The sequence below is a fragment of the Pinus tabuliformis genome, chromosome 4_1, assembly GCF_031772625.1.
Source record: "Pinus tabuliformis cultivar Carrire ecotype Pingquan chromosome 4_1, CPIR1, whole genome shotgun sequence".
In the NCBI taxonomy this organism is placed as follows: Eukaryota; Viridiplantae; Streptophyta; class Pinopsida; order Pinales; family Pinaceae; genus Pinus; species Pinus tabuliformis.
Window position 1 is genome coordinate 737,148,709 of NC_142303.1, and position 18,974 is coordinate 737,167,682.

Consider the following 18,974-nt stretch of genomic DNA (forward strand, 5'->3'; position numbering starts at 1 on the left):
CTTACACATTTTTGCAATATGGACTTGTGGTGTTTCACCTTGTCTTTAATAGCATGGGCCCTCTTGTTCAATAAAGATATTGTTTATGAACTTAGTAATGGATTTGTATCATTATTCTACCTACATATTAGTTTTCCTACACTAATATAAAGTCTGAAATTTCTAAAAGATATTTTGCGATACATCAAAAGGCATTCCCAATATGTTTTTATGGAATGAATTTAAAAAAAAAAACATTTGTTACCAATGGTGGCGCTTTCTCAATTTTATAAAATCTTAAAAAAAAAAAATCATAATTTTTCATTATTAAAATTGGTATTTGTCAAGTTATCATAAACAATATGAATGGTATGGAGCCAATCAACAAAGCTACTATATTTCTCTAATCATAAAAGAGTCTCAAAATTCATTTGTTCAAAGTTCATTTTGTTTTTTCCTATTGTTTAAATTACCATTGTTAGGATATTCCGACACATAGGAAATAGTTAAGTTCAACTTGGTCTAGTATAGAGTTAGGTATAGAGTTAGGTAAAGTGTGTTTCTTTACCGTTGTACATTTTGTAACTTACAATCCGACGGTCACGATATGTAGTGATCCGACAGTTCATTCTCTCCTCGGTATTACCGACACTTGATCCGTGGCTTGACACCCGATTGGTCCATGAGTTCTATTTAAAGCGCATGGAGGGTCATTGTTCGGGTAATCCGTGCATGAGAGAAGCTTATGTAAATTTTCATTCTTTGATTAATAAATTGCCTGTAGTACCCACGTTGGGAGAGGTCGTGGACTGTTTCCCTCTTTGAGGGTTTTAACCACGTCAAAAATACTGGTGTATTGATCTGTGATCTGGTTGTGAGCGGTGTCCTTTTGGTATTCTTTCTGAGGAACTTACCCTGTAAATTCCTACATGGTATCAGAGCTATTTGAGGGCCGCGTCCGTTGGTGATCCAAATCTGAAGCCGGTAGAACTGCATGCGGCTGTCGTTTCCTAGATCTGTTGTTTGACTGCTTTCGGGCCGAGAGGACTGCTCTGTTGCGTTCGGAGCATCTGTTCCAGTGAGGAACCCCTTTCGTTTCACGCGAAAAGGTTTCCGGTAGCCCTAGCTGCGTCATTTTTCAGATCGGGAGGTATACAGTGTTTTTTGCAGTTTACTGTTATTTTCTCTCTGCTTATTTCGGTTTCGGTTTATTTAGCCTTTTTTTTTAACCGGATCTATACCTTTCATTTCTGCGTATGCTCTTTGCCCTGCGACTCTGTGCGATCTGGGCAAATCAGAAACAGAAAGGAAGGATTTTTCTCATGCGTATGCTCTTTTCCCTGCACCTTAGTGTGATCTCGGAAAATCAGAAACATTGAGAAAAATATTTAGTTTTTCGGCTAAAGCTAACTTTGAGGTTTTTTTTTTTAAATTTCTAGTTTTTTGGCTAAAGCTAACTTTGAGCCGCAAGGTTCGTTTTTCTTTGCATATTCGTGTTGGGTTTTGTGTTTTGTGTTTTGTGTTTTGTAGGGAAAAAGAGCTTTCTCAAGGCAAGCACGCAAACCAAGGCCCTCTCTCTCTCTCTCTCTCTCTCTCTCTCAAATTTTTTGTATAGATCAATTGGTTCAAAGCTATTTTAAGAGAGTAGAGGTCTTGGGTTCAAGTCTCCATTTTGTGGGGGCGGATTTTTTCATTCCCGCACATTCGCGCACTTTGCCGGCAACGTCAACAATTTTTTTTTCAAAAAGCCATAACTTCTTCATCCGGAAGCCTTTTTCAGAGCCGTTTTTTTTTAAAACCGCCTATTTTTTCGAGATCTATCCATTGGAACACTTACTTTCAGCATCTTCAGCTTCAGTTTTTTTTTTTTAAATGGAAAGTCCATGCCAAGTCATTCTTGACAGCACTAACTACTTCCAATGGGTAGCCTACATGGAAGATTTACTTAGAAGTAAAGGTCTCTTCAGAATAGCCACAGACCAAGAGAAGAAACCAAAAGATGAAGACAAGGCTGCAAAATGGGAAAATAGACAAGATCAAGCACGTGGTTTGATAGGGATGTCTATTTCTCCTGATCTTAGATTCCACATTGCAGAACTTGAGACTCCTCATGAAGCATTAGAAAAACTCGCTAAAGTTTTTGGGATTAAAAATGAAATTAGAGCCCATCAACTTGAAAATGAGTTGCTTACTTTGGATCCTAATAATTTTTCTTGCATTGAAGATTTCTTGTCCAAATTCAAGACCCTTAGATATCTCTTGGAAGGTGTTAAAGTTAAGAAAGAAGATGGTAACCTTATTTATTCCATCCTTACTAAGTTGGGACCAGCCTACTCTGTATTTGTTTCCACTTTCCATTCTACAAGGGAAGCTTTCATTTGTCAAGGAAAAGACTACAAGGCCCCTTCCTTTGACTCCTTTTGTGATTCCTTAATAAGAGAACAAGAAAAACTCTTACACCTTGGTCTTCTTAATCTTGGAAACTCTTCCACGAAAGCGTTAGCCGCCCAGCAGCAACCAAATTCAAAGAATCCTAAGAAGTCATATCCTCAAAAGAATGGTCCTAAACCAACTCAGCCTCAAAATGAAAGATCATTTCAGCAAAATGATAAGACCAATAAAAACAAATGGAAGAAGACTGATAGACATTGTAACTTTTGTAATCGAGATGGCCACTTAGAATCTAAATGCTTTAAGAAGATGGAAGCCTTGGAAGCCGCAATGAAGAAACATAACATCCATGTGGAGCCTACTTCAACTTCAACTTCCGGAATGGCACTTTCTGCATGTCGTTGTCAATCATCTCAGTCTGGTTATGCATTAAATGTATCTTCTTCTTCTTCTCATTCTCATGAGTGGCTCATTGATTCTGGAGCCTCTTATCACATGGCCAAAAACCAAGCCATGTTTTCTTCTTTAAATGATTGTAACACCAAAAATATATATGTTGGTGATGATAGATCTCTTAATGTTGTAGGGACTGGAACTGTTCATCTAGACAATGGTCAGTTTAATGATGTATTATGTGTTCCAACCTTATCCTGCAACCTTCTATCTGTCTATCAGATAACTCATTCAGGTGAAGGTAAAATTGTTGAATTTTCACCTCATGATGTTGTAATCAAGGATCTAAAAGATCCTAAACAGATTCTAGCTACTGGTCTTGCTGATGATTCCACAAGGTTGTATAAGTTTCACAACTTTGGGTCATCAAATCTTCCCTCAGTATTTGTTGCTCATAATGATGAAGTGAGCAAACTTTGGCATGAGCGATTTGGTCACTTAAACTATCGCTCCCTTCAGCATCTATGTAAAGAAAATATGGTGACAGGTCTTCCTATGGTATCTTGCAGAGATGGTGTTTGTTCCGGATGTGTACTCGGAAAACATCATCGGGACAGTTTTGACAAACGTGCCTCTTGGCACGCCTCAGCCCCTTTACAGCTTGTGCACAGTGATTTATGTGGTCCTCTTCCTGTTGCTTCATTCTCTGGCTGCAAGTACTTCTTAACTTTCATTGATGATTTCTCCAGACGCACTTGGGTATACTTCTTAAAACTCAAGAGCGAAGTATTTAACACATTTTTGGCCTTCAAAGCCTTTGTTGAAAAACAATCTGGACATCAAATTCTTAAGCTAAGAACTGATAATGGTGGAGAATATGTTAAAAACACATTCATCAACTTTTGCACCGAAAATGGAATTCAAATGCAACATACTGTTCCATACACTCCACAACAAAATGGTGTAGCTGAAAGGAAAAATCGCACCTTAAAGGAAATGGCTAATTGTATGCTGCAATCTAAAGGACTCAGTCTTAGTTTTTGGGCCGAAGCAATTAATTGTGCAAATTATATAATCAATCGCACTCCTACTAAGGTTCTAGAGAATATCACTCCAGAAGAAGCTTGGAGTTCCATTAAACCAGATGTAAGTCACTTTCGTGTCTTTGGAAGCATGGGCCCATATTCCAGATGAAAAGCATAAAGCTTTAGAACCTAAGAGTGAGAAATGTACTTTTGTTGGATATTCTGAAGATGTAAAAGGTTATAGACTTATTCCATTTAAGTCCAAAAATGTTATCATTAGAAGAGATGTAAAATTTGATGAAAATAAATCGGCCTGCGAGCCTAGTCCGGCGGATGTGCCACCTCTTCCTATCTCTTCTACTTTTGAAAACATTTCTTCTTCAGATGATGAAAGCGAGGATGATAATCCTCCCCCACCTTCTCAGGATCCTCAACTTCCAAGATGGGTCCGTGCTACTCGGGATGCAGCAGGTGATCTTGCCGGTGATCCTACAGATCAGCGACGTACACGTTCTCAGTTTGAAAGAGCCTCTTCTTTACTGGCTCAAGCTCCAGTAAATCATGATCCTGACACTTTTGCAGAAGCTTCAGGCCATCCACATTGGGAAGCAGCTATGAATGAAGAATATCATTCATTGATGACAAATGATACATGGGATCTTGTTCCTCTACCAAAGGGACGCAAACTTGTTAGATGTAAATGGGTTTACAGAACCAAGTATGGACCAGATGGGAAAGTTGATAAACATAAAGCTCGTCTCGTTGCTAAGGGCTTTTCACAGGTTGAAGGCATTGACTACACTGAAACCTTCTCCCCTGTTGCCAAAATGAACTCTATCCGCCTTGTTCTTTCCCTTGCTGCCTCTTTAAAATGGGAAGTCCATCAGATGGATGTTAAATCTGCCTTCTTGCATGGGGACTTGCAGGAAGAAATCTATATGGAACAACCCATTGGCTTCATACAAACAGACTCCAGCCTTGTTTGTCGACTTAAGAAATCCCTTTATGGCCTCAAGCAAGCTCCTCGGGCTTGGTATGCCAAAATGGATAGCTTTCTTTTAGAATCTGGCTTTTCTAGGTGTCATTCTGACAATACTGTCTACACCAAGAAAGTGGGCAACTCTCTTATCATCCTTGTTCTTTATGTTGATGATCTTATTCTTACTGGTAGTGATCCCAACCTTATAAACCATGTGAAGTCCAGCCTTAAAAAGAAATTTGAAATGACAGACTTAGGACACTTACACTATTTTCTCGGTCTTCAAGTCTTGCAATCCAAGGAGGGTATTTTCCTTTCCCAGTCCAAGTATGCTTGTGATATTCTTCGTCATTTTCACATGGAAGACTGTAAGCCAGCCCCTTCTCCCTTTCAGTCTGGAGTCAAACTTTCAGTCTCTTGTACTTCTCCTGAAGTTGATGCTACCTTATACCGTCAACTTGTAGGAAAACTCTTGTATTTAACCCATACTCGTCCTGATCTTTCCTTTGCTGTTGGCCTTGTTGCTCGTTTTATGCAAAACCCCCGTGAAAGTCATTGGAAAGCAGCTAAAAAAATACTTCGTTATGTTCGAGGTACAGTACAGTTTGGGATTCATTACAGTGCCAAAGCAGCTCCTCTGTTAGTTGGTTTCACTGATTCTGATTGGGCTGGTGACCCTGATGATCGGAAGTCTACTGCCGGTTATGTCTTCACTCTTGGTTCAGGACCTATTACATGGGCTTGTAAGAAACAGGCTGCCATTTCTCTTTCGTCAGCAGAAGCAGAGTATCGTGGTGCCGTGGAAGCTAGTAAGGAAGCCTTGTGGCTTCGTCAGATCCTATCAGAGTTTGGCTTTGAGCAGCAGCATCCAACCACACTTTGGTGTGATAATCAAAGTGCCATTCAGCTATGCAAAGATCCAGTCCAGCATCAGCGCAGCAAACACATTGAACTACACATGCACTTCATCAGAAAGCTCATTCATGACCATGTTCTTGAAGTGCAATATTGTTCAACAGATGATCAGGTTGCAGACATCTTCACAAAGGCTCTCACAGAGGCGAAGTTCACTAAACTTCGATATATGCTTGGAGTTCAGGAAGTTGTCACTAAGGGGGGATAGGCTCTAGTGCCTCCTTCCTTCTCCTATTGTGTCATATTTGTAAATCCTTCAATCCTATCCCAAGTTGTTCTTAAGGGGGGATGTTAGGATATTCCGACACATAGGAAATAGTTAAGTTCAACTTGGTCTAGTATAGAGTTAGGTATAGAGTTAGGTAAAGTGTGTTTCTTTACCGTTGTACATTTTGTAACTTACAATCCGACGGTCACGATATGTAGTGATCCGACGGTTCATTCTCTCCTCGGTATTACCGACACTTGATCCGTGGCTTGACACCTGATTGGTCCATGAGTTCTATTTAAAGCGCATGGAGGGTCATTGTTCGGGTAATCCGTGCATGAGAGAAGCTTATGTAAATTTTCATTCTTTGATTAATAAATTGCCTGTAGTACCCACGTTGGGACAGGCCGTGGACTGTTTCCCTCTTTGAGGGTTTTAACCACGTCAAAAATACTGGTGTATTGATCTGTGATCTGGTTGTGAGCGGTGTCCTTTTGGTATTCTTTCTGAGGAACTTACCCTGTAAATTCCTACAACCATATCATAATGTCGTGTCTTGATAGTGACTCCATTAACACCATAACTATCATAGATCTCAAAGCTAAATGTTGATTTTCCATCTAACACAGTACTATATTTCTCTAATCATAAAAGAGTCTCAAAATTCATTTGTTCAAAGTTCATTTTGTTTTTTCCTATTGTTTAAATTACCATCATAACGGCGTGTCTTGATAGTGACTCCATTAACACCATAACTATCATAAATCTCAAAGCTAAATGTTGATTTTCCATGTAACACAGTATTGCCTAAATTGTCTTTCTAAAATGGGCACTCTTATCCCTTTTATCAGAGTCATGTCCACAACATATTTTCCTAATTTACCTTAGGCAAGAGACAATTGATATCTATTCCCTTGATTCACTAAATCAATTCATGGGAACTCCTCCCCCATTTTAGCAAAGCCATGTCCACAACTTGTCTTCGTAATTTACCTTGGGCCTTACAGAACAAAAGTGGCAATTGATATATATTCCCTTGATTCACTAAATCAAGTCCATAGGTTTTACTTGTGCTTAACCTACAAGCATTACAGAGTGATATCCTGCCTACGTCGATGTCAAAGACAACTTGATGGATTGCACTTGCACTTTATCTTTGGAGTTTTGAGAAGACGTATCACTGATTTAGCTCCATGGTTTTTGTTTGCAATTTCAATTGGTTGATTTGGATTGATATGTCAATTTAATTTTAGCATTGCATTCATCGAATTCACACAAAGTTTTCTAATTACTAAGTTCGTGCTAGAACTTGTATTTTACCTTTGGATAGTCTTATGGTTATTAAGTTTGTACTGCAAGTTCACTTTTGTGTGAGATAAAATGAGACTTTTCCCCAATTACTAGCTTCTTTACCCACACAACATAGAAATCACACCTTATCCTACTGAGTTCTCATTTTGCTTTTGCCTCTTATGACTTGTGTGTTTTCAAATTTGGCTCTCTTCTATGATATGATCCAACGAGTATCATAGAAGCTGATCACACTCTAGAAGATGCCATGTCTTGGAGATGATCACACTACAGAAAATGTCATGTCTGGAAATTGAACCTCCAATGTGGTGAGGCAATACTTGTCCCATAATTTAATCTAGCTTGAGCATAAACAACATTTTTGAAAATTTCTTTTGATACTTAGTTTAGATATTTGGAAGATGAATCAATGGAAGCCAATTAAGGAAAAACTAATCACTAATTACAATCACATTGTAGCAACAAATTATAAGGAATGTGTGCTTTCATATAAATTGTGAGCAAATGAATATGCCTATCAGTGAATTGTTAGCAAATAAGCATATAAGAAGCATGCCTACAACTAAACTATACGTAGATTCTTATATCAGAAACACACCTAGAGCTACAATATAGGTAGAAAAATTTCTTAGTACACTATCAACTAAGCTGTAAACTGAACATATCAAATATGTAACTATTAAATTATCAGAACTTAAATACATTGGAAACATACATATATGCCCCTCCAACCAACATGCACATCAGTACGATACTGTGTTTAATGTTTTACTAAACAAATCAATGGTATGTTTATGCATGTCCATTAATATGGTTTTGCAATAATTTTAATTTCTTCTAGTTTATTGCAATTCACATTAAACAACTCCTTGTCCTTATTTCTTTTGTTAATCATTAATCCCTATTTAAATAAAATGAAACAAAATAGTATTGATAGAATGCTTAACCTAACCCAAAATTCTGATGTGATAAACATGTCAATAAGATTTAAAGATTATAGAACATGGAAATAATTGATAAAATGCTTAACTCAACCTGGAAATTCTGATGCGATAAAAAGTCACTGAAGATTTTCAAATACAATGCCTCTGGCAACTATTTATAGGGTAGAAGGATATCTTCACTTCCTTTTGAAATCTAGTAGTTACATAGATAAATGTAATTACAATACTACTAAAGTCCTTCCAAATCATATCTAAAAGATGATGCAAGAATTTTTCGGAGGGAAACAACGACTGCGACAAATACACCGTGAATGGTCTCAGGGCATTACAAAAATTTCACTAACAATAAGTTTCTAAACTCAGATTGCAACGCTACGTTGCCTTAAAAGAGTATAAGAAGCTTCATACAAGAGGACGGTCCTCTAGATATCAGAAATAAAACCTTTTAGACACAATGACACGTAATTCCCACCCGTAAACACTATGAAATAGACTGTTTTTCCATTGAACAGTGGCAGCTTCTTGAACCACCAAGGAGACAGGATTTGGCCCCAAAAGAAATTTCACTACGCATGGCCATTACCGTAGTCTACATGCAGCTACTCTCTGGGAATTACTAGTACCTTAGCGAGTATACAACTAGCTTATAGTACATTGTCATGTCCTGAACAAATGGCATGGCACAGAACCGATATCTTAATTCAATTTCAGCGGTAGTCCCAAGGGAAACGAGGGAAATGTAGTCCAACGCAAACGAGTACTTGAGCAACTGACAACATAGTTTAAATTTCAATACATATATAATCCTTTCAACCTTGGTGATTCCACTTACGATAATGCTCCAGAAAATAATAGCCGATAAGAAGATTTGAAAGCACTAATAACATTATCCTTTGAACTTATTAATTCACAGTTTTGAAGGCTCACGAGAAACAAGCTGCAAAATTGGATACAATCATGGGAAAGCTAAAAGATCCGAAAAGTCAGAATGTACATTTAGCAAATCCGCAGTGAGATTGTCCTATCAAAATCAGAGAACATGGGAGATATAAGAATCCTAAATCAGCACTCCAGATTCCTAATTGAGAAGATCATAATCATCTAAACGCTCATTGTATTGCAACACTTTCCTCTTGATCTTTGATGTGTCGACCCATGTAACAAAGTCTTCAAAAGCCCTTGTCACCAGAAATGCTGGATCTGTAACAGTGTCTGGGCCAACACGGATATCTAAGGCAGTCAAAGAAACATTTTACAAACATTTTTTGAAATGAACTTTTCAACAAGACAGCTGCATGATTATCTAGATAAACAATAGCCAAAAATTATTAATTAATGATTCATTACACTGCTAACTGTTACCTAGATTTAGAATTTTAAAACACAATGGATCAAGGTCAGATATTAAAAGTTGCAAGAGGCATTCTCCAGTTATATGGCACTACACTATATACAATAAAGAGAAACATAGATAAACTAGACATAGGATACGGCCTTGCTCAATGTATTTGACAGCTTCCGTTAAGCGTTCTGCATAATGTAACCTTACAAGAACTGTGGCCAATCGGCGCCTGCATAAAACACCCATGCAACAAATAAAACACCTCAGAGGAGCCTATTACAAGCATCAACTTATTCTTACTAATTTGAAAGCAGCTAATAGATGTAGTTCCATCATGCGCATATAAAGCAAAGCTTCACAGTTATACTACCAAAACAATCAATAACTTACATACTATATATACCTGCAAAAGGAAGAAACCGATAACTTATCACACAAAGCCAAGCTCTTCTTCGTGGGAATTACTCCAATGTTATATCTGGATAAACCAACACACAATTTCCCATGTCAATACTTATCATTGAATCCATAGTTTGAATATTGTGATGCTAATAGTAGCTTTAGAGCACTTGAATCTAGTTCCGTTGAGCTAACTTTCTATTGCAGCCTACCTCTCATGTTTTCATGGTGGGAAAATATTAGATTTGAATTCCCAAGACATCCGAGCTGCAATAGCAATTAGTTGTCCCAGACAGAGGCATTATGAGAGGTAAGATGTGCCCAGAGCATCCCATAAAGTGGAGACATTTCCATAAAGTACAAGGTGTTAATTTTCCAGTGTTCTATGCTGACACAATCACTTATTACAATTCTTCTTCAATTAGCAATCACTTTATTCAATAAATTCAATTTTCCAACAACAATAAGCAATTGTAGATAGAACAATAAACCAAATGCACAATAGAAAACAGCCAAGAACAATAGAGACACAGCAATTTGGTCAAAGACCAGGGGAAAACCCACAAGATGGAAAACCCTTTCCAAATTCTTCTTCTATTAGATTGTTATCAAATGTTCGGTAGAGAGATACATAAGCCAAGTACATCAACAATGAGTCAAGGTCCAAGCATTGACTAGTTCAGTCAACCATCCACTATCCAATCAAAGATGAGCCCAAAAGTCAAATCTGCATTTTTTGGTCAAAGTCAACAGTAGTCAACTCTGCCCTAACCAGTCAACAGTCAACAGTCGAAATGCCCAGAAAAATTCAGTCAAGGCAGCAAAGAACTCAGCCTCCTCGGCTCAGTCAAACTTGGTCAAAACACTCTTCAAAGCAACCTTTGATTTGGTCAAAGTCAAAGGGTTGACCTGAGTAAACCCTAGCACAGAAATTTTGGTCAACACTGGTCAAAATGATCTAAAAAATATCAGTCAAAGCAGCAGTAAACTCATCCTCCCAAACAGTCCAAGAATTCAGTCAAAACATCCAAGCCAAATCCAAGTCAAAGCTGGTTAAAACAGTCCCAAACAGAAAGCCAACACTGGTAGTGGTCAACAGAAACACCCTATCTCTCCTTCACACGTGTGAGCTCGGACCTACAACTTTCAGAAGTAGCCGAACCAAACAAGATTAGAAATGATTGTGTAATGATGCCTCCAAGTGATGTGACATGATGTGTTTTTATATGTGGTTGATGGGGTCGAATTTCCTTGCCCAGGCCGATTTGCACTTTTGTGTAGATGTGGGTTTCACATTAAAAATAATATTTGTGAAGACTCCTCCATCCATCAAAGTCTCCTTGCTCTTGAAAGAATCCTCATCAAGTCGGCTACGCTCAAAAGAACACATGTCAGCTCAATACAAAGACACTGCTCTTCAAAGTCACATGTTGGCTCATTTTCAATATGAAAACAACTATAAATATGAGGGTGCACCGCTCCACAATTCGGATAAGAAGCTAATATTTTTTCTCTGAAATAAAGTTCGGTCATCACTTAAGTACTCTCGGTGTAATCACAGTAAGATAGTTTCGGTATTCTTACAGTGAAGGAGCTCGGATTGGTTGTTGATATGATGAATGGATAAACTTCAGAACTATCACAGTTTTGGGGCTATTACAATGAATACATTTCGGTGCTAATGCAGTTCGGTGATATTACAGTGGTTCTATCTCGGTGCTACCACAGTGAATCTCGGTGCTACCACAGTGGTTATATCTCGGTGTTATTACAGTGAGGAAGTCTCAGTTCTTTAGTATCTCGTGGACAACCTTCAGTGCTATCTCAGTGAAGTAAAATCAGTGCTATCACACAAGGATGGCTCAGAGATCATTGCTATCTCAAGATACAAGTTCGGTGCCATTGCAAGGATCAAAGTGTGAAGAAGAATGACTGCTATAGGAGCAACAGACTGACAAGGTTGATTTAATGGATGGAGGTAGTCTCGAGTCTAAGTTGTAAGGGTCTTGGTTGTCTCATCTTGAATCTACTGAATGAAAAATTTTGACTAGGCTTTCCCCTAAAATGGGGTTTTGCCCTGGTAGCGTGCCTATATCTTGTGTTCTCTTCTATTTGTTGCTTGGCATTAGTCTTGACGATAAGAAAAGACAATTCAAAAAAAAAACAGATAATAATAAGAATGAAAAACATGTCAAGATAATGTCAGAATAAGAGAAATCGATTAACTGCCAACCTTTGGAGTTCTCAATGAATACAAATCGGATTGTTTATTTAATATGAGATAAAATCATGAGAATGACCAAGAGGAAGTTAATGTCTTGTCCAATGTCTGACATTCTACTTGATATTTAGGTCTTACTTGAAGTGGACATCCTATCTAACATAACAGTCTTGCTTGTGGAAGAGATGCAAAAAATGATGAAATTGTGTGCTACAAGACAAGAAAAATTGCAGTCTTCTTTGAGAGAGGAGTCCCAGGGTTGCGGGGGAGCATCTCCCCCCTTCAAATTTCTCCCAAAGTGCGCTATGAGTGGGAGCGAATCGGGAGCAACTTGGTAGCGCGCTCCTGAATTTTGCTCTCAAATAGAGCGAATTTCGGGAGCGCGCCCCCGCAAAAAAAAATTGCTCTCTGGATTTTTCACAAAGTTTTTGTCACAGAGATGTTCCAAACACACATGTTTTTCAAAGAAACAAGAGTTTTTCTATAGGGAAACCTAATATTCAAGCTTATGTCCCTAGTATTAATATGCAATTCATGGCAATGTCAAATTCTTAAAGTAAAAGTGACATTCTCCTTTATCTTTCATTCTCATCCTTTTACTTAAATTTTTAGCATTACCATGAAATGACTCAAGATGTTTGATAGTGGTTCCAACCTCATTGGATTTCATATGGAGAAAGTAGAATTTTAGATCTCACTCAAAATCCAACAGTCTTATCAGTTTTTCAAGATTTCAGGATTGGGGGGATTGTAACGTTTCCATTGGATCTTGTCATGTACTAGGGTATGGGACATATTTAATCAAGAGCACCAAGCCCTCTATGTACCTTGATACAAAATCTTGACTTAGACATGCTACATTTTTTTATCTTATGTTAATTGCTTAGAGGGTGATATTAATAACAAAGATCCCAATATAGGCAATCATTTTGATGATACGTAGCTATTTGTTGTAGCATGATTTTTTTGGACGCTAGAGGCCATCTGAAGCCTATTTGTTGATGTATTTTCGGTTCAATGATGGATTGCACTTGATGCTATTTTGGTTATGTGCACCCTTACATATTATATAAATGAGAACTTGTAACTTGTGGACGTGGTTGATGAAGATTATAACTTCTAGATGATTGATGTTACGTGGTTTAATCCATTTTTTATGCGTTTTATATCTAATTCATCATTCTACATGCTTTTGTTGACATATATGCATCAAAATATATAAAAATATATATATTATATAAAAATTCGCTCCCGACTTGGGAGTTTTTGAAAATGTCACTCCCCGCTCCCACTTCTGCTCCTGAGGATGTGGTACAACGGTTAGGTGGGGAGGTTTGGTCCCCACAAGTCTCGTGGTCCAATCCTGGGCGAGACTATATATGCCTAGGAGCTATTGAGGCATGATTTCTTCTGTTGAAAAAAAAACCTTGGTGAGGACATGCAAGAAAAAGACCTACAACAGTACATGCAATAAGAGGATGTGCAATGAGTAGTGTCACCATATACTGTAGAATTTCCCACTGTAGATCACCTGATAATGCAATATACTAAAGCAAAATACTTGATCTACTTCTACAACAAACTTTGCGGAAGCTTAATCGATTTTGAGCAAGATCAAATAGAACACATATAACAGAGAATGAAAAACCAATCACACATGAACACAGAAGAATACTCTGGGGAAAGCCTCAACTAAAAAACCCCGATCTCTGTATTATCATACAAGTGGAAATATCTTCGGATTACACAAAGCTTTAGCTCACAAGCTATCCAGCTCTCAGTACAATCCCTCAATGTTGCTCATAGACTGAATAGACACAACATATGCCTTCCCTCAGTCCTCCAAGCCTCCTATTTCCTTACGTAGTTTCTCATGGGTCCTCTAGCTGCCACCTGTGTGAATTGACCTCTCACACAACTCCCAAACTCAGAAGTAACTGTGCAATCTCCAAGGAATGAATTCCTTTTGCATGCAAGAGATATCCTCAATGGAATATTCCTAGAACTGATAATACACTGTCCCATCATCTGATCTCAAGTGGATCTCTAACTGAACTAACATGCATGAGTTATTTATGAGAGAATATTCAGTTATCTGAAGTGCAGTAGTTACATGCATGCATGCATTAACTAACTGAACTCACAATCAATTCAACAAACTGTTTGAACTAATCTAACTGGAGTTAACTCAATTAACTGAGCTAACTAATTACAACTCAAAGTACAACTCATCCTGATCTCCTTAATCAAGGGATAACTTCCTCAATCAAAGGGGACACTGTTGCATGTCTTCACATAGACTTCATGTTTGATTTTCTAAAACTAATTAACTCAAGATGAATTAATTAATTATTTTACAAATAGCTGCTAAGATCAAATTCGAATTTTAATTCTCAATTTTAGTTCAGGGACTAACTAAAATTGAAATGTATCCCGAAATGCTATTTATAGCAGTGTTATTTTTAGCATTTCTTGTTGCTATTTTCAACACTTCCTCTCAACAAAAAAGGGATTATCAATCACCCCAATCCTGTCTCTGTGGAACTCGAACTTGCATTTTGACAATGCCTTAGTCAAAATATCTGCATCATGTTCCTCGGTCGAAACATACAGCAACAACATGATCCTCTTCACCACACAGTCTCGAAGATGATGATACCAGATATTGATGTGCTTGGACCTGTCATGAAACACTGGATTCTCAGAGAGTTTGATACAACTCTGATTATCGCAGTAGATCACAATTGGATCCATCCTCTGACCAAACAGTCCAACTAGAATTTTCCACATCCAAATGGCCTCACATGTTGCCTCACTGGCAGCCATGTATTTAGCCTCTGCTGAGCTAAATACAACTGACCTCTGTTTCTTGTTGTACCAAGAAACTGCAGCTAAACCAAGGTTGAAGATTCCTCCTGAAGTGCTCTTCCAGTCTGATGGACTCCCTGCCCAGTCTACATCTGTGAAGCCCTGAAGCTTCACTCCCTTTGTCCGTCTGCACCACAATCCATACTGAGATGTGCCTTTGCGGTATCTCAGCACATGCTTCGCTACCTTCCAAAACAGCTTGGTAGGCTGAACCATAGCTTGACTCAGCTGGTTCACCGCAAAGCACAAATCTGGTCGTGTGTTCACTAGATATATCAATGAACCCACAAGCTGCCAATAAACAGTAGCAATTACTACCTCACCTGAAGTAGCATCCTCCTTCCTCCAATTACCAACTAAAGGAGTCTGCATGGGCTTGCAATTCTCCATGTGGAATCACCTGAGTATCTCATTGGCATACTTGCCTTGAGACACAAACACTTCCCCATCCTTCTGCCACACTTCCATGCCTAGAAAGTAGTGCATAAGACCCATGTCTTTCATCTCGAACTCTCTTGCAAGGTCCTCCTTGCAAGACTTGATCAACTGATCATCACCTGTCAATATCAGATCATCAACATAAAGAACAATGATCAATGGCTTACCTTTACCATGATGTGGCAATGGTTTGCATCTGCTTCACTCTTGGTGAAGCCCAACCCGGTGAAAGAGTTGTCGATCCTGGTGTACCAAGCACGAGGTGCTTGCTTCAGCCCGAACAAAGCCCTCTTGAGTCGGCACACATCCGACTCACGATCGAAGATCTCAAAACCTTATGGCTGCTCAATGTACACCTCTTCCTCAATCTTCCCATTCAGAAACGCAGTCTTCACATCCATCTGATGGATCTTCCAACCCATCTGAGCTGATAGGGCCAACATCAATCTGATAGATGAGTACCTTGCTACAGGAGAAAAAGTCTCATCGTAGTTGATCCCCTCGAGCTGTGAGAAACCAAGGGGCAACAAACCTTGCCTTATGTTTCTCAACACTGCCATCAGTTGCTTGCTTTACCTTGTAAAGCCATCGGGAACTCACCACTGACTTGTCCTCCGGTTTTGGGACAACATCCCAAACACAATTCCGAACGATGGAGTCGTACTCCTCCACCATTACATCAACCCAGACTGGTTGCAGCACTACTTCCTCAAAATAGAAGGTTCGGTCTCTACACACTCCCCAACCAGGGCCATGTAACTAGTGTACCGCTCGGGTGACCTCCTCTGTCTGCGCTGAGAAGATGGTTGTCCCACATTCTCTCGCGCATCCATCATCAACCTGTCAGCTTCCCTTGAGCGTTTCCGCCCATCTTTGGAAGACTCTGCATGAGTGGATGTCTCCACTCCTGGATCCTCTGCATGCGGCTGCTCCGCATCAGTCTGAGGCTCCTCCTCCTTAGGAACTAAAAGTTCCTCCTCTGCATGCAACTTGAGCTCCCTCTCAAGTGATACTCACATGGCTTTCTACTCGTCGAACTTCAAATCTCTGCGTACCACTGTCCTCTGACTGGTAGGCAAGAACACCCGATAGTTGTGGGGTGTATCTGTGTACCCCACAAGTATCCCCAACTCAGCTATTGGATCTAGCTTCTTCCGAGCATCTTTGGTCACATGGCAATAAACTGATGATCCAAAGATCCTGAAGTGACTCACATCTGGTCTCTTCCTGGAAAAGGCTTCCATTGGTGTCTTCATTCCCAGTATACGATGCAGGCTTCTATTCTGCAAGTATACTGTTGTATTGCATGCCTCAACCCACAAATGAAGTGGTAGGCTTTGGTCATGCAACATCACTCGAGTTGCTCCCACAATCGATATGTTCTTCCTTTCGGCCACCCCATTCTGCTGTGGGTTATGGGGTGCCGTCAACTCCCGTTTAATTCCTTCTGCTGCGCAGAAGCCCTTAAACTATTGGGAGACATACTCCACCATTGTCGCTACGCAAGGCCCTTATTTCCTTTCCAGATTCTTTCTCTGCCAAGGCTTTAAACTCACAAAACCTTGAGAAGGCTTGATCCTTCTTCTGCATAAAGTAGATCCAGCATCTACGAGAAAAATCATCAATAAAAATAACATAGTACCTTTGTTTAGTAGTGGAGGCTATAGAGAATGGTCCACACACATCTGTATGAATTCGCTCCAGGATTTCTCTAGCTCTACTGTCTCGATCCTGAAAGGAATATTTCGCATACTTACCCAAGGTACAACCTTTGCATGTATCCATTTGCTCAAGTTTTCCCTTGGGAAGTCCGGTAGAAATCTGCTGCATGATCTTCAAGGCCCCATGGTGCAAGTGGCCCAATCTTCTATGCCATAGCTCGCCAACATCTTGGCTCTGCACCAACTCAACCTTGGAACTCAATGCAGCACAATCGTCTACCTCCAGCTTGTAGAGATTCTTTACTCGAATCCCAATCCTCTTGGTCTATCCAGTGCCGATATGCCTCAGGAATGCCTTTCCTTTACTAAAGACTACATCATAGCCTTTGTCTTCCAACATAGCGATGGACACAAGATTCTTCTTCAGACCAGGCACATACTTTACATCAATCAGGGTGAGAGGAGCTCCATGCTCCCTCTGAAACACAACCGTACCTTCACCTGAAACACGGTACTTTCCATCATCGCCCATCTCAATGCGCATCTGGAAATCCTTCTCCTCCAAGGTACTGAAAAGACTCTTGTCGTCAGTCATGTGGAATGAAGCTCCATTGTCCAGGTACCAAACACATCCCACCATCGATGAAACCATGCATGCAATGAGGGTGAAATCCAATTCGAACTGTGAGGCCAGTGCCTCACCATCTGATCCCTTCGAGGATCCCTTCTTGGATTTCTTCTGTGGACAATTCGTAGCATAATGGCCCACCTCATGACAATGAAAGCATCTCACTTTTGATTTGTCAATCTTCTTCCCACCATGGGAAGAACTCGATTTGGAATGGGACGCCTTCCCTTTCCCTTTCCTCGCCTTACTCGCTAAGGCTAGATTTTCTTCATCATCTTGCTTTGATGAAGATCCATCTCTGGTGCTTCTTCTTATCTCCTCCTGCATCAGATCCGACCAAAGTTGTTCCCAATCTGGCAATTTATCTCTTCCATTTACCGAGTCTTGGTAGCTATGCCAGCTCTTAGGAAGACCGAGGAGAGCAAGACTCACCATGTCATCATCGGCTATCGTGATCCCTACACTTCCAAGCTCATCCCTACAAGTGGTGAGCTTGTTCAGATATGTAGAGATCATGTCGCTCTTTTCACACTTGATTTTCCGAAGCTTGTCTTTCAGCGCCAGCTTCCTCTGATTGTTGTTCTGATATAGATCCTTTAATGTTTTCCACATTGAAAACGGTGTCTCCTTCCCATGGAGACTCGAGACAATGTGGTCTCGAACTCCCTCCAGAAGGATTCTCCTTGCTCTAGCCACACATTTCTTCCATTCCACCAATTCTTGGGCATTAACAGCTGCTGGCTTGGGGACTTCTTGATCAATGAAGTCCTTCAAACCGTTGTCCTCTAATACCGCTTCCATGCGATCCTTCCAGGCTATATAATTCGAGCTACCATCAAGGGCATACTCGAGTCTCAAACCGTTGAACGCCATTGGTGAAATTTGAGATGTGATAAGAATTCGAATTCTATAATCAGGAACTTCAAACTTCGAACTTCTCCCTTCTTTGTATATTGTTCTTTGCTTTGATCACCTTTGCTCCGATACCATGTAGAATTTCCCACTGTAGATCACCTGATAATGCAATATACTAAAGCAAAATACTCGATCTACTTCTACAACAAACTTTGCGGAAGCTTAATCGATTTTGAACAAGATCAAATAGAACACATATAACAGAGAATGAGAAATCAATCGATCTACTTCTACAACAAACTTTGCGTAAGCTTAATAGATTTTGAGCAAGATCAAATAGAACACATATAACAGAGAATGAGAAATCAATCACACATGAACACAGAAGAATACTCTGGGGAAAGCCTCAACTAAAAA

At 39.5% G+C, this 18,974-nt stretch overlaps 1 protein-coding gene across 1 annotated transcript in view; it reads right to left on the reverse strand.

The window, feature by feature from the left end:
* Positions 1-8,807: 8,807 nt before the first annotated feature.
* The window catches only part of LOC149178258 (Alpha-L RNA-binding motif/Ribosomal protein S4 family protein), a 90,274-nt gene continuing 80,107 nt past the window's right edge, over positions 8,808-18,974 (reverse strand). Inside the window, exons 4-6 of the mRNA XM_089420296.1 lie at positions 9,891-9,965; positions 9,637-9,716; positions 8,808-9,375 (exon numbers count right to left, since the gene is read on the reverse strand). Coding sequence (XP_089276422.1) covers positions 9,224-9,375; positions 9,637-9,716; positions 9,891-9,965 — 307 coding nt within the window. The 3' untranslated portion in view covers positions 8,808-9,223. The remainder of the gene's footprint in view (positions 9,376-9,636; positions 9,717-9,890; positions 9,966-18,974) is intronic.